Source organism: Drosophila albomicans, chromosome X (genome assembly GCF_009650485.2).
Source record: "Drosophila albomicans strain 15112-1751.03 chromosome X, ASM965048v2, whole genome shotgun sequence".
Lineage (NCBI taxonomy): Eukaryota > Metazoa > Arthropoda > Insecta > Diptera > Drosophilidae > Drosophila > Drosophila albomicans.
This window is the reverse complement of record NC_047627.2, coordinates 26,449,183-26,465,575: the sequence shown is the minus strand read 5'-3', so window position 1 is coordinate 26,465,575 and position 16,393 is coordinate 26,449,183. Positions and strand designations below refer to the sequence as shown.

Here is a 16,393-nt window from a genome sequence, read left to right as displayed (position 1 = left end):
CGATAGGTAACTGCCGCTATTATCGATAACAAACACTACTGCATGTGTAGAGCACATTTTGTTGACAATACAAATTGCATTGCAATTAGTTAGGAATTCATTGCTTAAATGGTAACCAACAGCCAAGAGCGGGAGCGCGAGGCGCTGCCCTCTACATCCGCCGTCACTGGGCTGCCACAGAAGCGCTACTATCGCCAGCGCGCGCACTCCAATCCCATAGCCGATCACAGCTTTGATTAGTGAGTAAAAAAATCAAATAACCATGTAAACAAAGCTAAATATGGCTTTTTATTGCAGTCCTGCACGGCCCCAGGATGTCGACTGGCGTGCACTGTATCCCAATATAGGCAGCGAACAGCAAGTGGAATTTGCTGACATTGGTTGCGGTTATGGCGGCTTCTTGGTAACGCTGGGTGAAATGTTCCCCCAAAAGTTGTCCATTGGCATGGAGATACGTGTCAAGGTGTCGGACTATGTTGTGGATCGTATTGCGGCACTCAGACTGAAAAGCAACGAGACCTCAGGATATCAAAACATTGCTTGCATACGCACGAATGCGATGAAATATTTACCCAACTATTTCAAGAAGGGGCAGCTGGAGAAAATGTTCTTCCTGTATCCCGATCCGCATTTCAAGCGTGCTAAGCACAAGTGGCGTATCATCAATCAGGCGCTGCTCTCCGAGTATGCCTATGTGCTACGCAGTGGCGTGAGTTTGCAAATGTACGCATTAATATTGGATTTATTATTAATCTGGTATTGCTTTCTAGGGTCTGGTATACACAATGACGGATGTGGAGGATCTACACAAGTGGATTGTCTCACACATGACACAACATCCGCTGTACGAGCGATTGAGCGAAACTGAAGCTGTAAGTTGTGTTCCCCAACAGTGCAGAATCGTTTTTCTAATTTCCCTATTTTTCATTAGAACGAAGATCCCATCACGCCCAAGCTATATCAGAGCAGCGAGGAGGGCGCCAAGGTGGTGCGCAACAAAGGCGATCATTTCTTGGCCATATTTCGCCGGCTCTAGTGCAACAGCAACAACAACAAATATATATGTATAATAAATAATATATATATATGTATATAAAGTATATATATGTATATATTTTAACATAAATAATTTAAGAGTACTACAAACAGTCTTGTTACACATTATTAAAATGTCCCAGACCCTCGCAACTGACAAACGTCTGACCAAAGTCACCATACTCAATGTTAAATTTCACGCCAGTCATCTGCTCCGCCACATAGATGGCAGTGCGTGTGTGCTTGGACAACGCACATGTGCGCATACGCGAACAACCCTTAGCCAAAGCCATAAAAATTATCAACTGATCCTGCAGATGCGCATCAACACAGACCTCGTTCTTAATGTATCCGGCCAGCTCACATGACGCATTCGAGCCAATCATATGACCATCGATGTTCTTCTCGCCCACTGAGCCGGCGCCGAGAACGCAACCGGTGCTGGTCAAAGCGGTCAATATGATGCCGGCTCCATTATCACGTGCACGATCCGGTGTGTGCTTAAACACCTGAATGTTGCACTGATGATCTGGCCATAGACGATGGATTTCACGCTCGGCCGAATGCTGCAAGTCGTAAGCAATGAATTTGGGCAAACGACCCGCATAGTAGGCAGCGCCTTTGACCTCACGAAATTGTCCGAAATCCATGAATTGAGCTGCTGTCAACGGCTGCTGCAACGGTTCCACGTTGAGTTGACAACGTCCATTGCCCCGAGGATAGAAGCCATGGTGCAAGACCGTCAGTTCCATAGCCGTGTTGGCAGCAAAACGCTTGAGGCTGGGTAACAGCACCTGCTGCATATACTCCACCTGGGGTGAAAACGCGACATTTGTGCCGCCAGTGACATCAACTCGTGATGAGCTATTGGCAAATAACAGCACTGGCATCACCATTTGATAGATCAACGTTATGCTGGCCGCTGTGCGTGTGTCCACCTTGTACATGCCGCCCTCGATGCGGCGTGGCGTAAACTCCAGCTCGGTGGAGAGCAGCGCATCGCCATTTACATCGGCTTGTGAAATAGCTCGCAAGAGATGAACGCCATGCAAATGCTGATGTGATAAACCGGGTTTAGGTCGGTTAGCACGTATCTTGACCACACGCACCGGACGATTGAGTATAACGCTCAGGCTGATGGCATTGCGCAGCGCCTGACCGCCGCCTTCCAAATAAGAGCCGTCGATTTCCACAAAGTTGCTCATGCCCCACAGTCGTGTTGTTGCCTGTAAGTGCATCGAGGCATTATTAAATGGCCACACACTTGACACATGAGACTACATACCGCTTTAGTGGAGAGATGTTCGAAAATGTAGATTATTTTTTTATTTTTCGGGATTCCTATTGTCAACGCTATTTCTGTACAATTTGAATCATAAAGTCAATTTCGTTGACGGTTTTGTTATTGTTATTGTTGTTTGGGGGGGGGGGGGACTGCACAGCGTGACCACAACTAGCAAAATTCAAAATGTACTATCGGCATCTTGAAGACAAGGCCACACTGCGTCGCACTATCGATTGCATATCGAAGCAAGTTGGCAGCACCGCACACTGCACTACCGTTGCAGCAGCAACGACGAACACAGTGGGTGAGAGAACCAATCAAAACACTGCGTTTTTGCGCATTTGCAATATATTCATATACAACAACTGTGCCGCTTGCCTAGCATAATGTCTAGGGTTTATTTACTGCCGGTGGCAGTCTTTCTAATATTCCAGGTGACATTCCTGGGCACGTAAGTCGTCATTAGACGAGACTCCTTTTTGCCCATTGTTATCATCTTTGATGAACATTAATTGTATGTCAAATTTTTTAATAGTTATATTGTGGCTGTTCTCGAAGGACATGTGGTGCCCACAGTGCCGTACATCAGTGATGCAGCCACCTATTCGCCCGAAAGCTGCATATTTGGTCAATTAATTAACATCGGCAGTGTGCTATGTAAGTGCTATCTCTCTCACTCTCAGTCCCGCATGACTCATGTGTTGATAATGCTCTTCTGATTGTTGTTTTTTTTTTTTTTTTTTTTGTTTAGTGGGAATCACCATTTATATACGCTATCGCCATGTGTTGCAATTGTGCGAACACAATCCGGAACTGGGCAGCGTCGTGCTACGTCACAATCGCTGGGCCTTGTGGTTCGGCATGTTGTCCTGCCTGGGCATCAGTTTCGTGGGCAACTTCCAGGAGACGAATGTGCGGATTGTGCACTTCATTGGGGCCTTCTGCTGCTTTGGCTGTGGCACGCTCTACTTCTGGATGCAGGCCCTCATCACATACATGATTGTACCCATGGCGGGCACTCGTTTGTCCGCCCATCTTCGACTGGGAATGTCCGTTTGTTGCACCATCCTGTTCATCATGCTGGCGGTGACTGGAGTGATGTCGCACATTCTCTTCAATGGACAAAATCCACGTCAATGGTGCGTAGAAAGCGACAGCATTTCAATTTGACAAATTCTTAATGGATAATCTTCCCTTCAGGTATCCTTCGGATGGCGGCTGGTATTATCATGTGATTAGCTCCATTTCGGAATGGATTATTGCCACGATCTTTAGCTTTTTCATATTGAGTTTCACGCCCGAGTTTCGCGATGTTTCGCTGGATCATCCGCAGATCTCGCTGCTATCATACTCAATGACTGTATAGAAATCTATGTGATGATGATAATTATGAACACTACATAAAGTTCTTCAATGTCGATATGGATTGCCATTAAGCTTTGCTGCACTCCAAAAAAAAAGAAGAAAAATTACAATACAAAAAAAAAAACAGAATACGTTAAACAAAATCAATCTAATCAATCGTATTGTCTAAGGCCCAACAATTAATCCATGTGTATGTAGAATAGCGAGTATCCGTATAGTTAAATATAACTTGGAAACTGTTCATTATTGTATATATGAAACCATGGCGACAAAGGATTACTTAATGCCCAGCAGCTATATAGAGAGTATACAAAAGGTTCAATGACATGTGACAAAGACACTTTCGAATTCGTTCAAGTAAATGTGTCTTTGGTTGATAAAATCTAAAATTTACGAATTCTTTGAGAAGCTCTCTGTCGGTCTATCTCTGATAACTATATAAGTTTGAGGATCCTAAGCAGATGCACTATGTAATATTCATTTTAAAGCTACAACACCATCTATAGTATATATCCCATAGCGGATATATCTTACAAATTGTACAACGATCGCATAATAAACTTGCAAGAAGCAATACATTGTAATTACTTTACTTCAGTCGCATATTAATTTCAATTTACAGCTGACGAGCTTATACGTATTTATATATATTAAGTCATTAAATAATCTTGTTTTTCAAAATTCGATTAATTCAAATTTCTCTACACAAACTGCCGGCGAATGCGATGAACCATAAACCATAAAACTCAATGAGCATTTTAAAAATTTCCTAAATTCACAATTTTTTTTTCGCGTGTGCAATTCATTTCAGTTTGTTTATTAGTTTCGCTTATTTTCTTATTTTTTGTTTTGTGGTTTCTCTGATTTTACAATGACGTTTAAACTTAAAATTGGAATTTATAATTTAAAGCGCAATATGAATCAACTAAATTATACATATGCTGTCAAAGAAATAAAAAATCCTATTTCAATAGAATTAATCAACGCTTTCGATCTCTGGAGCGTTCACGCTCGCGATGCTTGTGCACGCCACGATTGTTGCCAATACCACCGCCACCACCACCACCTGCTCCTGCACCACCACCGCCGCCTCCTCCTCCACCGCTGCTGCGATGCGAGGAGTAGCGATTGTGTGACTTGCCGGAATTGGAGCCAGAGTTACGATACTTGTCGCCATCGCTGATATTGTTGCTGCCCGTGTTGCTGGACCGCTCCTTCTTCACATAGTAATCGGAGCGATCTCTCGACGATTTGCTATCCAAAGAAAGGTACAATTAATTTCAAGATTTTCAATAGTGTCTTGCCTAACTTACCGCTTGCGATGCTTACTGTGCGGCGAACTGGAACGCGTTGGCGAACGCGAATAATGCCGTGACTTCTTCTTGTGCTTGGGCAGCGAACGTGATCGCGAACGCGACGAACGACTGCGATCGCGATGATCGCGTTCCCTGTCACGATCACGCTCTCGTTCACGCTCCCGTTCCCTGTCCCGCTCCCGATGCGATTTCTTCTGTCGCTCGCGACTCGGCGAACGGCTGCGCGATCTTGAGCGCGGTGTACGCGATTGTGTGCGTGAACGCGATCGTGAGCGCGAGCGTGAATCCTTTTTGGGTGACTTCTCGGTGGGCAGCGGCACGGCACGTTGTATGAAACCGCCCCAGGCATTGTGCGACCCATTATTGCGATCCACTGTGATGACAGCTGGCGGCGTGTTGGCCTCCTTCGTTTTGTTGCGCGCATCTATATAACGTTTCTTGAGCTCCTCCACAGCAGCCTCGAGCTTCTCCACCACAGGCTTGGCACGCGTATACAGCTCCATGACGCGATAACAAATGTCTGTGATGTTCGCCATCGGTACACGAAAGATGCCAAACCACGGTGGACTATGAGGCAGCGGGATGTTAAGTTTACGGGCGCTCAGATAAATGCAGGCACAGGCAATGGCCTCAGGTGTGTAGCGCATAAAGACATCCGTGCGCAGTGAATCGTTCATAAAGTTCCACGACATTTGCATCAGCTTCTCGTGCTTCTCATACTGCAGCACTTGCAGATACATGACAATCAGCTTATGCGGATGCTTCACATGCACACAGAAGCCCAACTCTTTGAGCACACGTCGTTCTGCTTTGATAACTTGCGTCTTTAGATTGGTATAGTAATGGTCTAGCACCATGGATGTGATTTCCCTGCAATGTTCAGAAGAAGAAAGTCTAGAAATCGAAGCATATTTATAGATCTAATCAACTTACTTTTGAGCGCGCACTTGCTTAATGTGATGGAAGACATTAATCACATCGCGTATGCGTCGTGGCGCCTCCTCGATCTTCGATGCCAGGCACACACAACTCATGGCCACCGTTTCCATGTTGTGACGCACAAAGCTCTTGGAGTAGAAGAAACGCTGGAATAACACTTGGCCCGTTGCCATTGCCACTTGTGGCAGACGCAAGAGTATGCCAGCCGTTTGTATTAGCTCACAGCCCAGTATGCGCAAATCCTTCTCCGTCTCATGATCCAAGCCATCCTGACTCGATGGTGTCACATCGATTTTCTCCTCCGGTATCAAGCTATTCTCCAGCGTCAATACGATTTTGTTAAACAAACGCGGATACATCGGTTTGCCATTATCGGCAGCAGCACCTGCGGCAGCGGCATCGTTGGCATGTCCATCATGTGCAGCAGCAGCTCCTCCGCTGCTGCTGTTGTTGGTGTTGTTAGAAATGTTCACGTTGTTGTTGTTACTGTTGCTCGAGTGCACAGAGCTAACGGTGAGCACGTTGGTAATCGTTTGCAGCGCTGCCGTCGTCGATGTCACAGCGGTGTGTATGACGCCAGTCGTGGCTGTGATTATTGTTGTGCCACCACGACTGGCCATTTAAGCTGCTGGTTTGCCTCGTTTTACACAAAATGCTATTTAATTTATTTTTTTTATATTTCTCAATTGTCCGAACAGTGTGCACCTATTACAAATACGAAAAAAGAAAACAAAATGCAAAACCAAAGATGAGCGTCACACACTCATCGCCGACATACAACACAAACTATCGATAATGACTTGTGGCAATAAGCCGAGTGAGACCTTATACTTGACTTATTTGCAAGATCTATCAATTGTTCACAAACTCATTTAATTACTAAACGCTAGCTTAACAAAATAAAACTAATTATTATGACGACAAAAATTACAACTTCAAAAATTAGCATTATTATTTATTTTTGGTAGCTGGTATTTTTATGCATGGCGGCAGTTTGCGTATATTTTCTAAGCAGTGTTGGTATATTTTGAGCATTGAACTTGCGGTCACGCTGGTTACATCCCTACGCAGCATACAGTTCGAAGTTGATTCGGTACGAACGTGTTCGCGTGGCCGCTGCGCGCTGTAAAAAGAGAAAGACTCTGTGTGTAAGATCTTGGGGACTTGGAAAAATTCTTTTTTATATATTTTGAGTACAATCTCGCGCAGTAAATGCAAAAGGCACAAAACTAGCTTATGTAGTAGCTAGCAGCGGCATTTACCGAATACCTTAAATACATATATATATATACGTAAATATATATATTTTAACAACAAAAATATATAAATTTAAAGTGTAGCGTAAAGCAAATTAAAATTAACAAAAAAAAAAAAAAAACGAAAGAAAAAAAAGTGAAGTTGGGAAAAAGCCGAGAGCGCCGCACTGCCAACTGAGAAATTGTGCAAAATGAGTGGGGATGTGGCTGCTGAAAATGTAAGTAAATTTCGAGACGTATTTTTATTTTTATGTAATTTCAGCAAAGTGTGCTGCCCCTGCAATATCGCAACGTGTGTGTTGTGTGTTGTAAACGTGTTGATCACAATTCTTTTTTTTGCATGCCAAGAAAATATAAGTAGTACTCTCGAAAAGTCAGCAGTGCTAGAGGCAAGTGTCCGGTCTACCTGCGCTTACAAAAAAAATCATGCGTAGTCCCCGTAGTTCACCAGTCGCGCATTGCTGCAATCTACAAATGTGAAGAGAGTAAAAGACCTTTTGGTAATTTACGAAAAATGGCGACAATGCAAGTAGCAGGCATGGTAGAGCAAGAGAGAAGAGGTGAGGTAGGCAGGCTCGCTGTATGGAAAACGGCGAGACGAGCCAGCGGCAAAGCGACAATGTGTATTTGGCACAGGTACAGTGTGACCGATTTTCGCTGCTCTAAATACTAACAGCGGTATTTTCGTGTGATGATGATTTCCGAGAATTGTTGTTATTGTTGTATTTTGAATTAAATATTTAAACAATTGTTTAAGCAGCAAGAGCAGCAGCACACACGCAAAATGTATTTATGTTTATCATTGCAGTGTGATAAGATTAACAATCTCTGCAAGTGTATGTGTGGCTGAGTGTGTGTGTGTTTATGTGTTTGGTGGTTGCATTTTGTAAAAACATTGAAATCTATTCAAAAAAAAATGCATTTCGCGCAGTAATGTTGCGTTATTTTTGAATTTGTGACATTCGGTCACACTACGCAGAGGGTGCCAATGTAATCACATGTGTATGCATATACTATAAGTGTGCGTATGAATGTACATATGTATGTATGCATTTATATATGTATGTGTGCATATGCTCACAGCACAACAGCCTTGATCCATCCGTTGCTATTGCAGTTAAGCAAAAAAACACAAAATTGTGCGATGCTACATGGCAAAGTAGTCCACAACACAGTGCAGTCTCCTACGCTAACTGTGTTTTCCCCTCCCCCTGCCACCTCTCCACATGCGTCCTAAACAGTGGTCGTCGGTCGCCATGTCTTACTTCTGCTTCTTCTTACCTTTAAATATTTTCTTATTCGAGAAGTACATTTAAATTTGTTAGGGTTGATTTTTCACCACGTGGTGTGTGTGTGTGTGTGTGGTGTATCTATTTCCACTTACATTTGAGCATATGTATGTATGTATGTGAGCTTGTAAATCATCATCGACAATTGGCCAGAGGCTGAGTTGTTACTAGTTGTGTGCTTGTAAATGTGTCACCCACAACAAAAACAACAATTGAATCGCAATGCTGACGACGATCACACAGGTAGTTCAATGGGATCACTTTGATTTATGTGGCACACGGCTTGCAATATTGTATATGTATATAGCTAATTAAAGTATAGATCTTCAAAGAATTAAAAATAAAATTTAATAAGAATGCGTGTTTTGGAATTAAGTTTAATATAAAACAAAGAAACAATCGAAGTTTTCCGCAAATGTACATATTTATATATTTCCCCTTCCCTCTAAAATTCAGTTCATATGTTGACTTCACTTTTTTCTACCACTTCAGAATTTACACGTGCAAAATGGCGGCAGCTGCGAAGTGCAATCGAATGGTGTAACCACCAATGGACACCATAATAATCACCATCATAGCAGCAGCAGCAGCAGCGGCGGCGGCAGCAGCAGCAGTAAACACAAGTCCTCCAGCAAGGATAAGCATCGTGATAAGGACAGAGGTGGCGAGCACAAAAGCTCCAGCTCATCGTCCAGAGAACACAAGAGCAGTAGCAGCAGTAGTAGTCGGTAAGTGGTGTCGGTGTCACGACTCGGTGGCAACTCTCAAGCCATAGACTAATTGCATTCATGTTCACTTTTTCAGCGACAAGGATAAGCATAAGAGCAGCAGCAGCTCGTCTAGCGGCAAGGATAAGCATCGCGATAAAGACCGTAGCGATGGCAGCAATTCGCATCGCAGCTCATCATCGTCGTCCAGTCATCGCGACAAGGACGGCAAGCACAAGTCTTCTTCATCTTCGTCGTCGTCATCGTCGTCTAGAGATCACCACAAGAGCAGCAGCAAGGATAAAGAGCGCAAGGATAAAGATCGCAGCAGCAGTAGCAGCAGTTCCTCTAGCCGTGACAAGCACAAGTCCTCCTCATCTTCTTCGTCGTCGAGCTCACGCCACAAGAGCTCATCGTCGTCGTCATCATCGCGAAGCAAACATTCCAGTTCGAGTTCAAGTTCAAGGCACGGCGGCTCATCATCATCATCATCAGCATCGACGACGACAAAAGATCCCTCTTCCTATGATGGTGTCTTTCTCAAGCCAGAGCCCGTTTCACAAGCACATGGACTGGAGAACGAAGATCCTTTGCAAATGCAGTTGCAGCAACAACAGCAGCAGCAACAAATGCAACAGCTTCAACAGCAACAGCAGCAACAATATCATCTTCAACAGCAGCAGCAACAACAACAATTTCAACAGCAGCAACAACACTTCCAGCAACAGTTGCAGCAGCAGCAGCAACAGCAACAATACCAGCATCATCAACAGCAAAACGTCGATTGCAATGGCTATAAGAATGGCTACGAGGAGCATGTGGATGTGAAAAAAGAAGAGGAGAGCTTTAACATATCACAGGCCAGCTCCTGTGATTATTCCCTGTCACAGTTTCGTCCCGATGAGCCATCGTTTGTTGCCAAACAGGAGCAGACCTACAACGAAGAAGATAGCGCCTTAAACGATGATGACGACGACGAGGATGAGGGTAACAATGAGAATGACGATGATGAGGATGTGCCGTTGGCCATACGGAAACGCAAACAGGAGCCCGTTGATGATTTCGATGGTGGCGCTGACGATGATGATGACATTCCGTTGCTGGCGCGCAAGAAGGTCAAAAAGGAGTCCAAGGAGAAGAAGAACAAGAAGAAGCGCATTAAGGAGGAAATAGACGATGACTATGGACAAAAAGTGCCCAAAAAGAAGATCAAAAAGGTAATAATCAACACAAAATAGAGTTTTTTGAAATTATAATTAAAATAATCAATGTTTCATTCTGGGTAATTTATATTTATATTTTATATTTCTTTATTTTGTGTATTAGGAGAGTGAGATTAAAGCGGAGGTCATGACGACGTCGCCCACAAAGACATCGCGCAAGGGCAAAAAGGATGAGGAGGAGGAAGTGTGGCGATGGTAATTATCAAAATTTTGAATTATTATTACTATTAATTTGGAAGTCGACGACATGTGTGACAGCGAAGTTTGAATGTCACTGACCTATATTTTGAAAGTCACATTTGGCAGTGACAGCGCTGCTTTTACCATTCGCAGCGAGACGCGTGTATGTGTCAGCTGTTCATTGGGGTCGGTGTTTGCTGCTTTTGAGGTTATGTTCGCACCAGCAGCAGCACTTTTATTTGTCCCACCTTCTCGCTTTGCGTAATGCGACTGTTGGAGGCAAATGGCAACTGCTGCTGCTGTTGCGATATCGCCGCTAATGTTTCTCGTTGGCAAGCGCCAACTGCTGCAAGTTGTTCTATTTAATAAACAACAGCTGAAGAAGACAGCAAGCTCCACGGTTGTCGCAAGTGCTGCTCATCATAAAATCAGTGCAAATAAAAAGTGTGACCAATCGCAATCGCAATCCCAAAAGCAAAAGCAAAATTCAAAGACAAATAACAGCAAAAGCAAAAAATTGTCGACGAATGCTAAACGTCCATGTGCTGCTCTTCTTTTAAGGTGGGAAGAGGAGAAACGCGACGATGGCGTCAAATGGACAACACTCGAGCACAAAGGACCCGTATTTGCGCCCCCATACGAACGTGTGCCGCGCAACGTGCGCTTCTTTTACGACGGCAAACCGCTGGAGTTGACCGAGGGCACTGAGGAGGCGGCCACATTCTATGCCAAGATGTTGAATCACGACTACTGCACCAAGGATGTATTCAATAACAATTTCTTCAAGGATTTCCGCAAAACGATGAGCGCCAGGGAGAAGGAGATTATCAAAGACTTTCGCAAATGCAATTTCCAGGAGATGTTCGAATATTTCCAGGCCGAATCCGAGAAACGTAAAGCGGCCACCAAAGAGGAGAAGCTTTCCAAGAAGCTGGAGAACGAGGCCTTGGTTAAGGAATATGGCTTCTGTATGATCGATGGCCACAAGGAGAAAATTGGTAATTTCCGTTTGGAGCCGCCCGGTCTGTTTCGCGGTCGTGGCGAACATCCTAAAATGGGCATGATCAAGTGCCGCATTTCCGCCTCCGATGTGTCCATCAATTGTGGCAAACAATCGAAAGTGCCACCACCGCCGCCCGGACAACGCTGGAAGGAGGTGCGCCACGACAACACTGTCACATGGCTGGCCTCGTGGATTGAGAATGTGCAGGGCCAGGTGAAGTACATCATGTTGAATCCGTCGTCGAAACTCAAGGGCGAGAAGGATCACATCAAATACGAGACGGCGCGTCGCCTGGACAAGGTGATTGACAAGATACGTGCCACATATCGTGACGAATGGAAATCGAAAGAGATGCGTGTACGTCAACGAGCCGTTGCTCTCTATTTCATCGATAAGCTAGCGCTGAGAGCGGGCAACGAAAAGGATGAGGATCAAGCGGATACCGTGGGTTGTTGTTCGCTGCGTGTGGAGCATGTGCAGCTGCATAAAGAGCTCAATGGCAAGGAGAATGTGGTCGTATTTGATTTCCCCGGTAAGGATTCCATACGCTATTACAACGAGGTCGAGGTGGAGAAGCGTGTGTTCAAGAATCTAGAATTGTTCATGGAGAACAAGAAAGAGGGCGATGACCTCTTCGATCGCCTTAATACCCAAGTGCTAAACGAGCATCTCAAGGAGCTGATGGAGGGTAAGTTTTCTTTCTTTCTAATCGCATTTATCTTCATATCTATGGAATTTAATAATGTAATGTTACACATTCTGTGTAGGACTCACGGCTAAAGTATTTCGTACATATAACGCATCGAAAACGTTGCAAAGCCAATTGGATCTGCTGACGGATGGAGATGCCACAGTTGCCGAAAAGTTGCTCGCCTATAATCGCGCCAATCGTGCCGTTGCCATTCTCTGTAACCATCAGCGTTCCGTGCCCAAGGGACATCAGAAATCGATGGAGAACCTTAAAGAGAAAATACGCGCTAAGCGCGATGCCATCGATGACTGCGAGTCCGAATATCATGTAAGTTTCAATTTGGCGACTATGCGATTGATTATATACTAAATATGTGTGTTGATAAACAGGATCTAAAGAAGGCGGCCAAACGTGGCTCTGTGAAGGAGAAGGTGATGGCCGATAAGAAGGCCAAGCAGCTGGAGCGCATGAAGGATCAGCTGAAAAAATTGGAACTACAAGAGACTGATAGAGACGAGAATAAGACCATTGCCCTGAGCACATCCAAACTAAATTATCTCGATCCACGTATATCGGTGGCATGGTAAGCATTCCTATTATATCATAGAAGTGGTGCATTGGCAGCACTAATTTATTTACGCTCTGTTTGAACCCTCTTCCGTTCTCCTTATCATCTACAGGTGCAAAAAGCATGGTGTGCCGATTGAGAAGATCTTTAATAAAACCCAAAGAACCAAATTTCTTTGGGCCATTCATATGGCCGATGAGAATTATCGTTTTTAAAGCAAAATGCATAAACAATTGAAACAATGTAACAGCTAAAACATAGATATACACACACAATCACACACACACACACACACAGATAAATAAATACTGAGAAACAGGGACGGAAATCAGGAGCAGCAGCAAGAAGAGGAACAATGGCCGCCAAAAACAACTTTGACCAAAAAAAAACAAAAGGAAAAAAATAGGCCAAGAACAACACCAACAACATTAACAACAAAATATCAACAACCACCGCGTCATTAAAAGAAAAAATTAACCAATCGTGTTTTAGTGGCCTTCTTCCTCAACCGCCCGCCCGCCCCCACTCCGAGTCCTTAAAGGGATTTGTAACGCTGCACTTGGATGTTGGAAGAAGAGAGTGGGAAGTGAAAGTGTAAAGTTTAACTTGGCAGCACTTTTTATTTTTCGAACTGTACTCAACAAACGCAAACTAATACATGTAAACACATATAGATGTACTCACAAACACATTCACAACACACACCCACACACTCGCACTCTAACTTTACATAGCGCATATGTATTGAGGAGTATGTGTGTGGGTCTGCGTGTGTGTATTTGTATGTGAGCACATGTATGTGTGTGCGATGTCCGAGAACATAATTACGTTGTATAATTAATTACGTTCCCTCCCCACAACCACAATTAAACAAGAAACCGAGATATTTTCGTAAATTTACAATAATTTTGAGTTTTTTTTTTTTTTACATATACATATATATATATATATATTATTTTTTTCATTGTACAATTTTATGTTTATAATTTTAGTTGATCTTCGTTTAGCAAAAAGCTTATACCTATATACAAAAAAAAAAACAAACAAGCATATAATAAAATACATATAATAATTATTAAGGGACAGTGCTAAGTGATGAGAAAACCTTGTAGCCCACTTTAAGCATAGCATAATTTATTCGATTAGAGAGCAGCGAAGCAGCAAAAACAAACAAAACAAAACGATACAAAACAAAGAAGAAAACTAAATTCTATCGAAAACAAATTATAAGATGAATGAAGAAAGGGATAAACAAATTAAATTGAAATGCAAAATTGTAAATTTGCAACATATTGGATTTTATGCATATGTTGTATATTAACTAATTTAATTAACTAATTTCAAAAACAAAAAACCTTTTTGTAATTGATTTAAATTTTTGTAATGCCACATGTTTTCATTCACTCAAAACGAATTTTATGTAATTACTTAACTATTTTCTGCTTTTGCTTTTATTAAATAGTTGAATTAAAATCAATGATGTGTTGTACTAAAAGAAACACAGACAACTACTATAAACAAAAAGAAAACAAAACAAAACACTTAAAACACCACCACCACACATAGACAGGTTTCAAATTCTGTTTGGTTCAACAATATTAATAATAATAATAATAATACAGAGAGGAGGAACTATGAAACAATTGTAAAAACAATCAATCAAGAGCAGACACAGCTTGGAAAACAACAGCGCAACAACAACAAACAAACAAAAACAAAAAACAATGATAACAACCATATGATAACGAAATAAATAGGATATTATATAATATATAATTAATAATAATAATATATATACGTGCAATTAAGTGAGCTAAATATTACGTGCGATGTCCGATAAACACGAATATCGATGTCGATAACAAAGAAATTGTAAAAAAAACAAAAACAAGAAAAGAGAAAAGAAATGAAATGAAAAACCAACGCAAAGAGAAACAAATTTAGAACCTTGATAATAATGATAAATCATCTTGGATCACCACAAACGCAATGATGATGATGATGATGATCATGATGATGATCATGATGATGTATGTATGTAGTTGTATTTATATTTTAATTATGCAAATTATGGCCGAGAGCATCGGACTCGCGCAAGTGAGCGAGCGAGAGAGCAAGTGACATTGGAAATGCATACAAACAAAAACACACAGATACCACTCACACATACATATGCATGTATGCATGTGTACGTGCGTGGACACTAATTATTATATTATTATTATTATTACTATGATTACGATTACGATTACGATATGCAGACACTGCACATACACAACATATACATATGCATAAGTATCAAATAAAAATTAATTCAATTTTTGTCAAATTTTAATGATGATTGATGAACGTGACGTGGCACTTTTAAATGTAGCAAAATTTGAATTGTAATCCTGTCGTGTGTGCACACTGGCGCTGATGAAACACTACAAACACACACTCACATCCCCACCCTCCTCCTTCGCACCCACAGACACACACACACACAGTCACACATAAACTTGGCATATTACAATACGATATAAGCAAATAAGAGAGAAGAGAAGAGAAGAGAGAACATTTAAGGTTTAATGTAATTGTAATGGAATGATGCAAATATACATACGACAACATATATGCATGCATATATATATTAATGTATATGTGCATCTATATATATATAGATATATATTTAAATCTGAACAATAATTGCGTTTTACTTTTGGGAAATTACACCGTCCAGCAAAAGCTTCAATCTGAAAAATCGTTATTGAAACGGTTTGTGGGCATATATGCATCGTTATTATCGATACCAGTCTTTTTTTTATCGATAATATTCAGCAAGAAATTTTTGACAGAAAAATATGGTAAAAACACAAAATCCTTGATAACTCGCAAATGAGCAGGACGATTGCGATGTCCTTTGGACAGCAGGTGCAGCTCCTTGAGACGACATTTTTGACATATCACTCGACAGGATCAGCAAGGATATAGCCGAGTTATAGCTACATTGCTGTACACGAAAAAGTCCTTGTATCTCGGCCATACAAAGGACTTTCGTCCTGAAATTCATACCACCCGTTGTCATATGATATCTACTATATATATGCCAAAGGACATCAAAATCGTGCAGTAACTTTTCGAGTTATCCTGGATTTTGTGAAATTGCGACAAATTTTCTTAGTAAACTCCTTAAAAAAAATGCCTAAAAATTTTCGATGTAATTTTACAAATATTTTTGATGGCAATTGATAGTGTTGGTGGCTATGGAAAGGATAAGTCGTGTTCCACGAGGATCCTTAAGGATATGTCCGAGTTATGACGCTGAAAAGTTACAATATTTCATACTTACCAAAGTTTTTTAGGAATGTCCTAGATAAATATATCGCGTATATATAGTATCATAATATATGTTATGTATATATTTCATATTATATCATTTATCATACATAATTTTTTAAGTTTTAGCGACTAAGTTGATAGACGTTTTTCCTTTTGGGTTTTCAATTCCGAAATGGTTACGAAAAAAAAAAAATAAAAAACAATATTTATATATA

At 41.7% G+C, this 16,393-nt stretch overlaps 5 protein-coding genes across 6 annotated transcripts; 3 read left to right on the top strand and 2 right to left on the bottom strand.

The window, feature by feature from the left end:
- Positions 1-12: 12 nt before the first annotated feature.
- On the top strand, positions 13-1,157 carry LOC117566316 (tRNA (guanine-N(7)-)-methyltransferase). Its single transcript, XM_034245811.2, has 4 exons — positions 13-239; positions 298-709; positions 771-872; positions 932-1,157. Exons 1-4 carry the CDS (start codon positions 109-111, stop codon positions 1,034-1,036), a joined length of 750 nt encoding a protein of 249 aa, XP_034101702.1. The 5' UTR covers positions 13-108; the 3' UTR covers positions 1,037-1,157.
- Positions 1,125-2,465, bottom strand: LOC117566300 (RNA 3'-terminal phosphate cyclase). Its single transcript, XM_034245810.2, has 2 exons — positions 2,321-2,465; positions 1,125-2,261 (listed from the first exon to the last, which is right to left on the bottom strand). Exon 2 carries the CDS (start codon positions 2,238-2,240, stop codon positions 1,155-1,157), a length of 1,086 nt encoding a protein of 361 aa, XP_034101701.1. The 5' UTR covers positions 2,241-2,261; positions 2,321-2,465; the 3' UTR covers positions 1,125-1,154.
- A 120-nt stretch (positions 2,466-2,585) lies between these two features.
- Positions 2,586-4,277, top strand: LOC117566333 (DNA damage-regulated autophagy modulator protein 1). Its single transcript, XM_034245812.2, has 4 exons — positions 2,586-2,771; positions 2,856-2,977; positions 3,072-3,459; positions 3,521-4,277. Exons 1-4 carry the CDS (start codon positions 2,707-2,709, stop codon positions 3,684-3,686), a joined length of 741 nt encoding a protein of 246 aa, XP_034101703.1. The 5' UTR covers positions 2,586-2,706; the 3' UTR covers positions 3,687-4,277.
- A 209-nt stretch (positions 4,278-4,486) lies between these two features.
- On the bottom strand, positions 4,487-6,674 carry LOC117566274 (cyclin-L1). Its single transcript, XM_034245808.2, has 3 exons — positions 5,935-6,674; positions 4,999-5,871; positions 4,487-4,939 (listed from the first exon to the last, which is right to left on the bottom strand). Exons 1-3 carry the CDS (start codon positions 6,558-6,560, stop codon positions 4,666-4,668), a joined length of 1,773 nt encoding a protein of 590 aa, XP_034101699.1. The 5' UTR covers positions 6,561-6,674; the 3' UTR covers positions 4,487-4,665.
- A 337-nt stretch (positions 6,675-7,011) lies between these two features.
- LOC117578068 (DNA topoisomerase 1) lies at positions 7,012-14,101 on the top strand. Of its 2 annotated transcripts, none has more exons than XM_034263208.2 (8): positions 7,012-7,414; positions 8,978-9,213; positions 9,290-10,409; positions 10,519-10,610; positions 11,157-12,286; positions 12,366-12,616; positions 12,679-12,872; positions 12,970-14,101. In XM_034263208.2, exons 1-8 carry the CDS (start codon positions 7,388-7,390, stop codon positions 13,070-13,072), a joined length of 3,153 nt encoding a protein of 1,050 aa, XP_034119099.1. In that variant the 5' UTR covers positions 7,012-7,387; the 3' UTR covers positions 13,073-14,101. The 2 variants fall into 2 exon arrangements, with proteins under 2 accessions (XP_034119099.1, XP_051862158.1); XM_052006198.1 differs by lacking the exon at positions 7,012-7,414 and adding an exon at positions 8,693-8,728.
- Positions 14,102-16,393: the final 2,292 nt, after the last annotated feature.

Coding starts and splice junctions, on each gene's coding strand:
- LOC117566316 (XM_034245811.2), top strand. CDS start 109: ATGGTAACCAACAGCCAAGAGCGGGAGCGCGAGGCGCTGCCCTCTACA. Junction 240..297: donor GCCGATCACAGCTTTGATTA/GTGAGTAAAAAA, acceptor TTTTTATTGCAG/TCCTGCACGGCCCCAGGATG. Junction 710..770: donor CCTATGTGCTACGCAGTGGC/GTGAGTTTGCAA, acceptor ATTGCTTTCTAG/GGTCTGGTATACACAATGAC.
- LOC117566300 (XM_034245810.2), bottom strand. CDS start 2,240: ATGAGCAACTTTGTGGAAATCGACGGCTCTTATTTGGAAGGCGGCGGT.
- LOC117566333 (XM_034245812.2), top strand. CDS start 2,707: ATGTCTAGGGTTTATTTACTGCCGGTGGCAGTCTTTCTAATATTCCAG. Junction 2,772..2,855: donor CAGGTGACATTCCTGGGCAC/GTAAGTCGTCAT, acceptor ATTTTTTAATAG/TTATATTGTGGCTGTTCTCG. Junction 3,460..3,520: donor GGACAAAATCCACGTCAATG/GTGCGTAGAAAG, acceptor TCTTCCCTTCAG/GTATCCTTCGGATGGCGGCT.
- LOC117566274 (XM_034245808.2), bottom strand. CDS start 6,560: ATGGCCAGTCGTGGTGGCACAACAATAATCACAGCCACGACTGGCGTC. Junction 5,872..5,934: donor AAGCAAGTGCGCGCTCAAAA/GTAAGTTGATTA, acceptor TGAACATTGCAG/GGAAATCACATCCATGGTGC. Junction 4,940..4,998: donor CACAGTAAGCATCGCAAGCG/GTAAGTTAGGCA, acceptor TTCTTTGGATAG/CAAATCGTCGAGAGATCGCT.
- LOC117578068 (XM_034263208.2), top strand. CDS start 7,388: ATGAGTGGGGATGTGGCTGCTGAAAAT. Junction 10,410..10,518: donor CCAAAAAGAAGATCAAAAAG/GTAATAATCAAC, acceptor TTTGTGTATTAG/GAGAGTGAGATTAAAGCGGA. Junction 12,617..12,678: donor ACTGCGAGTCCGAATATCAT/GTAAGTTTCAAT, acceptor GTTGATAAACAG/GATCTAAAGAAGGCGGCCAA.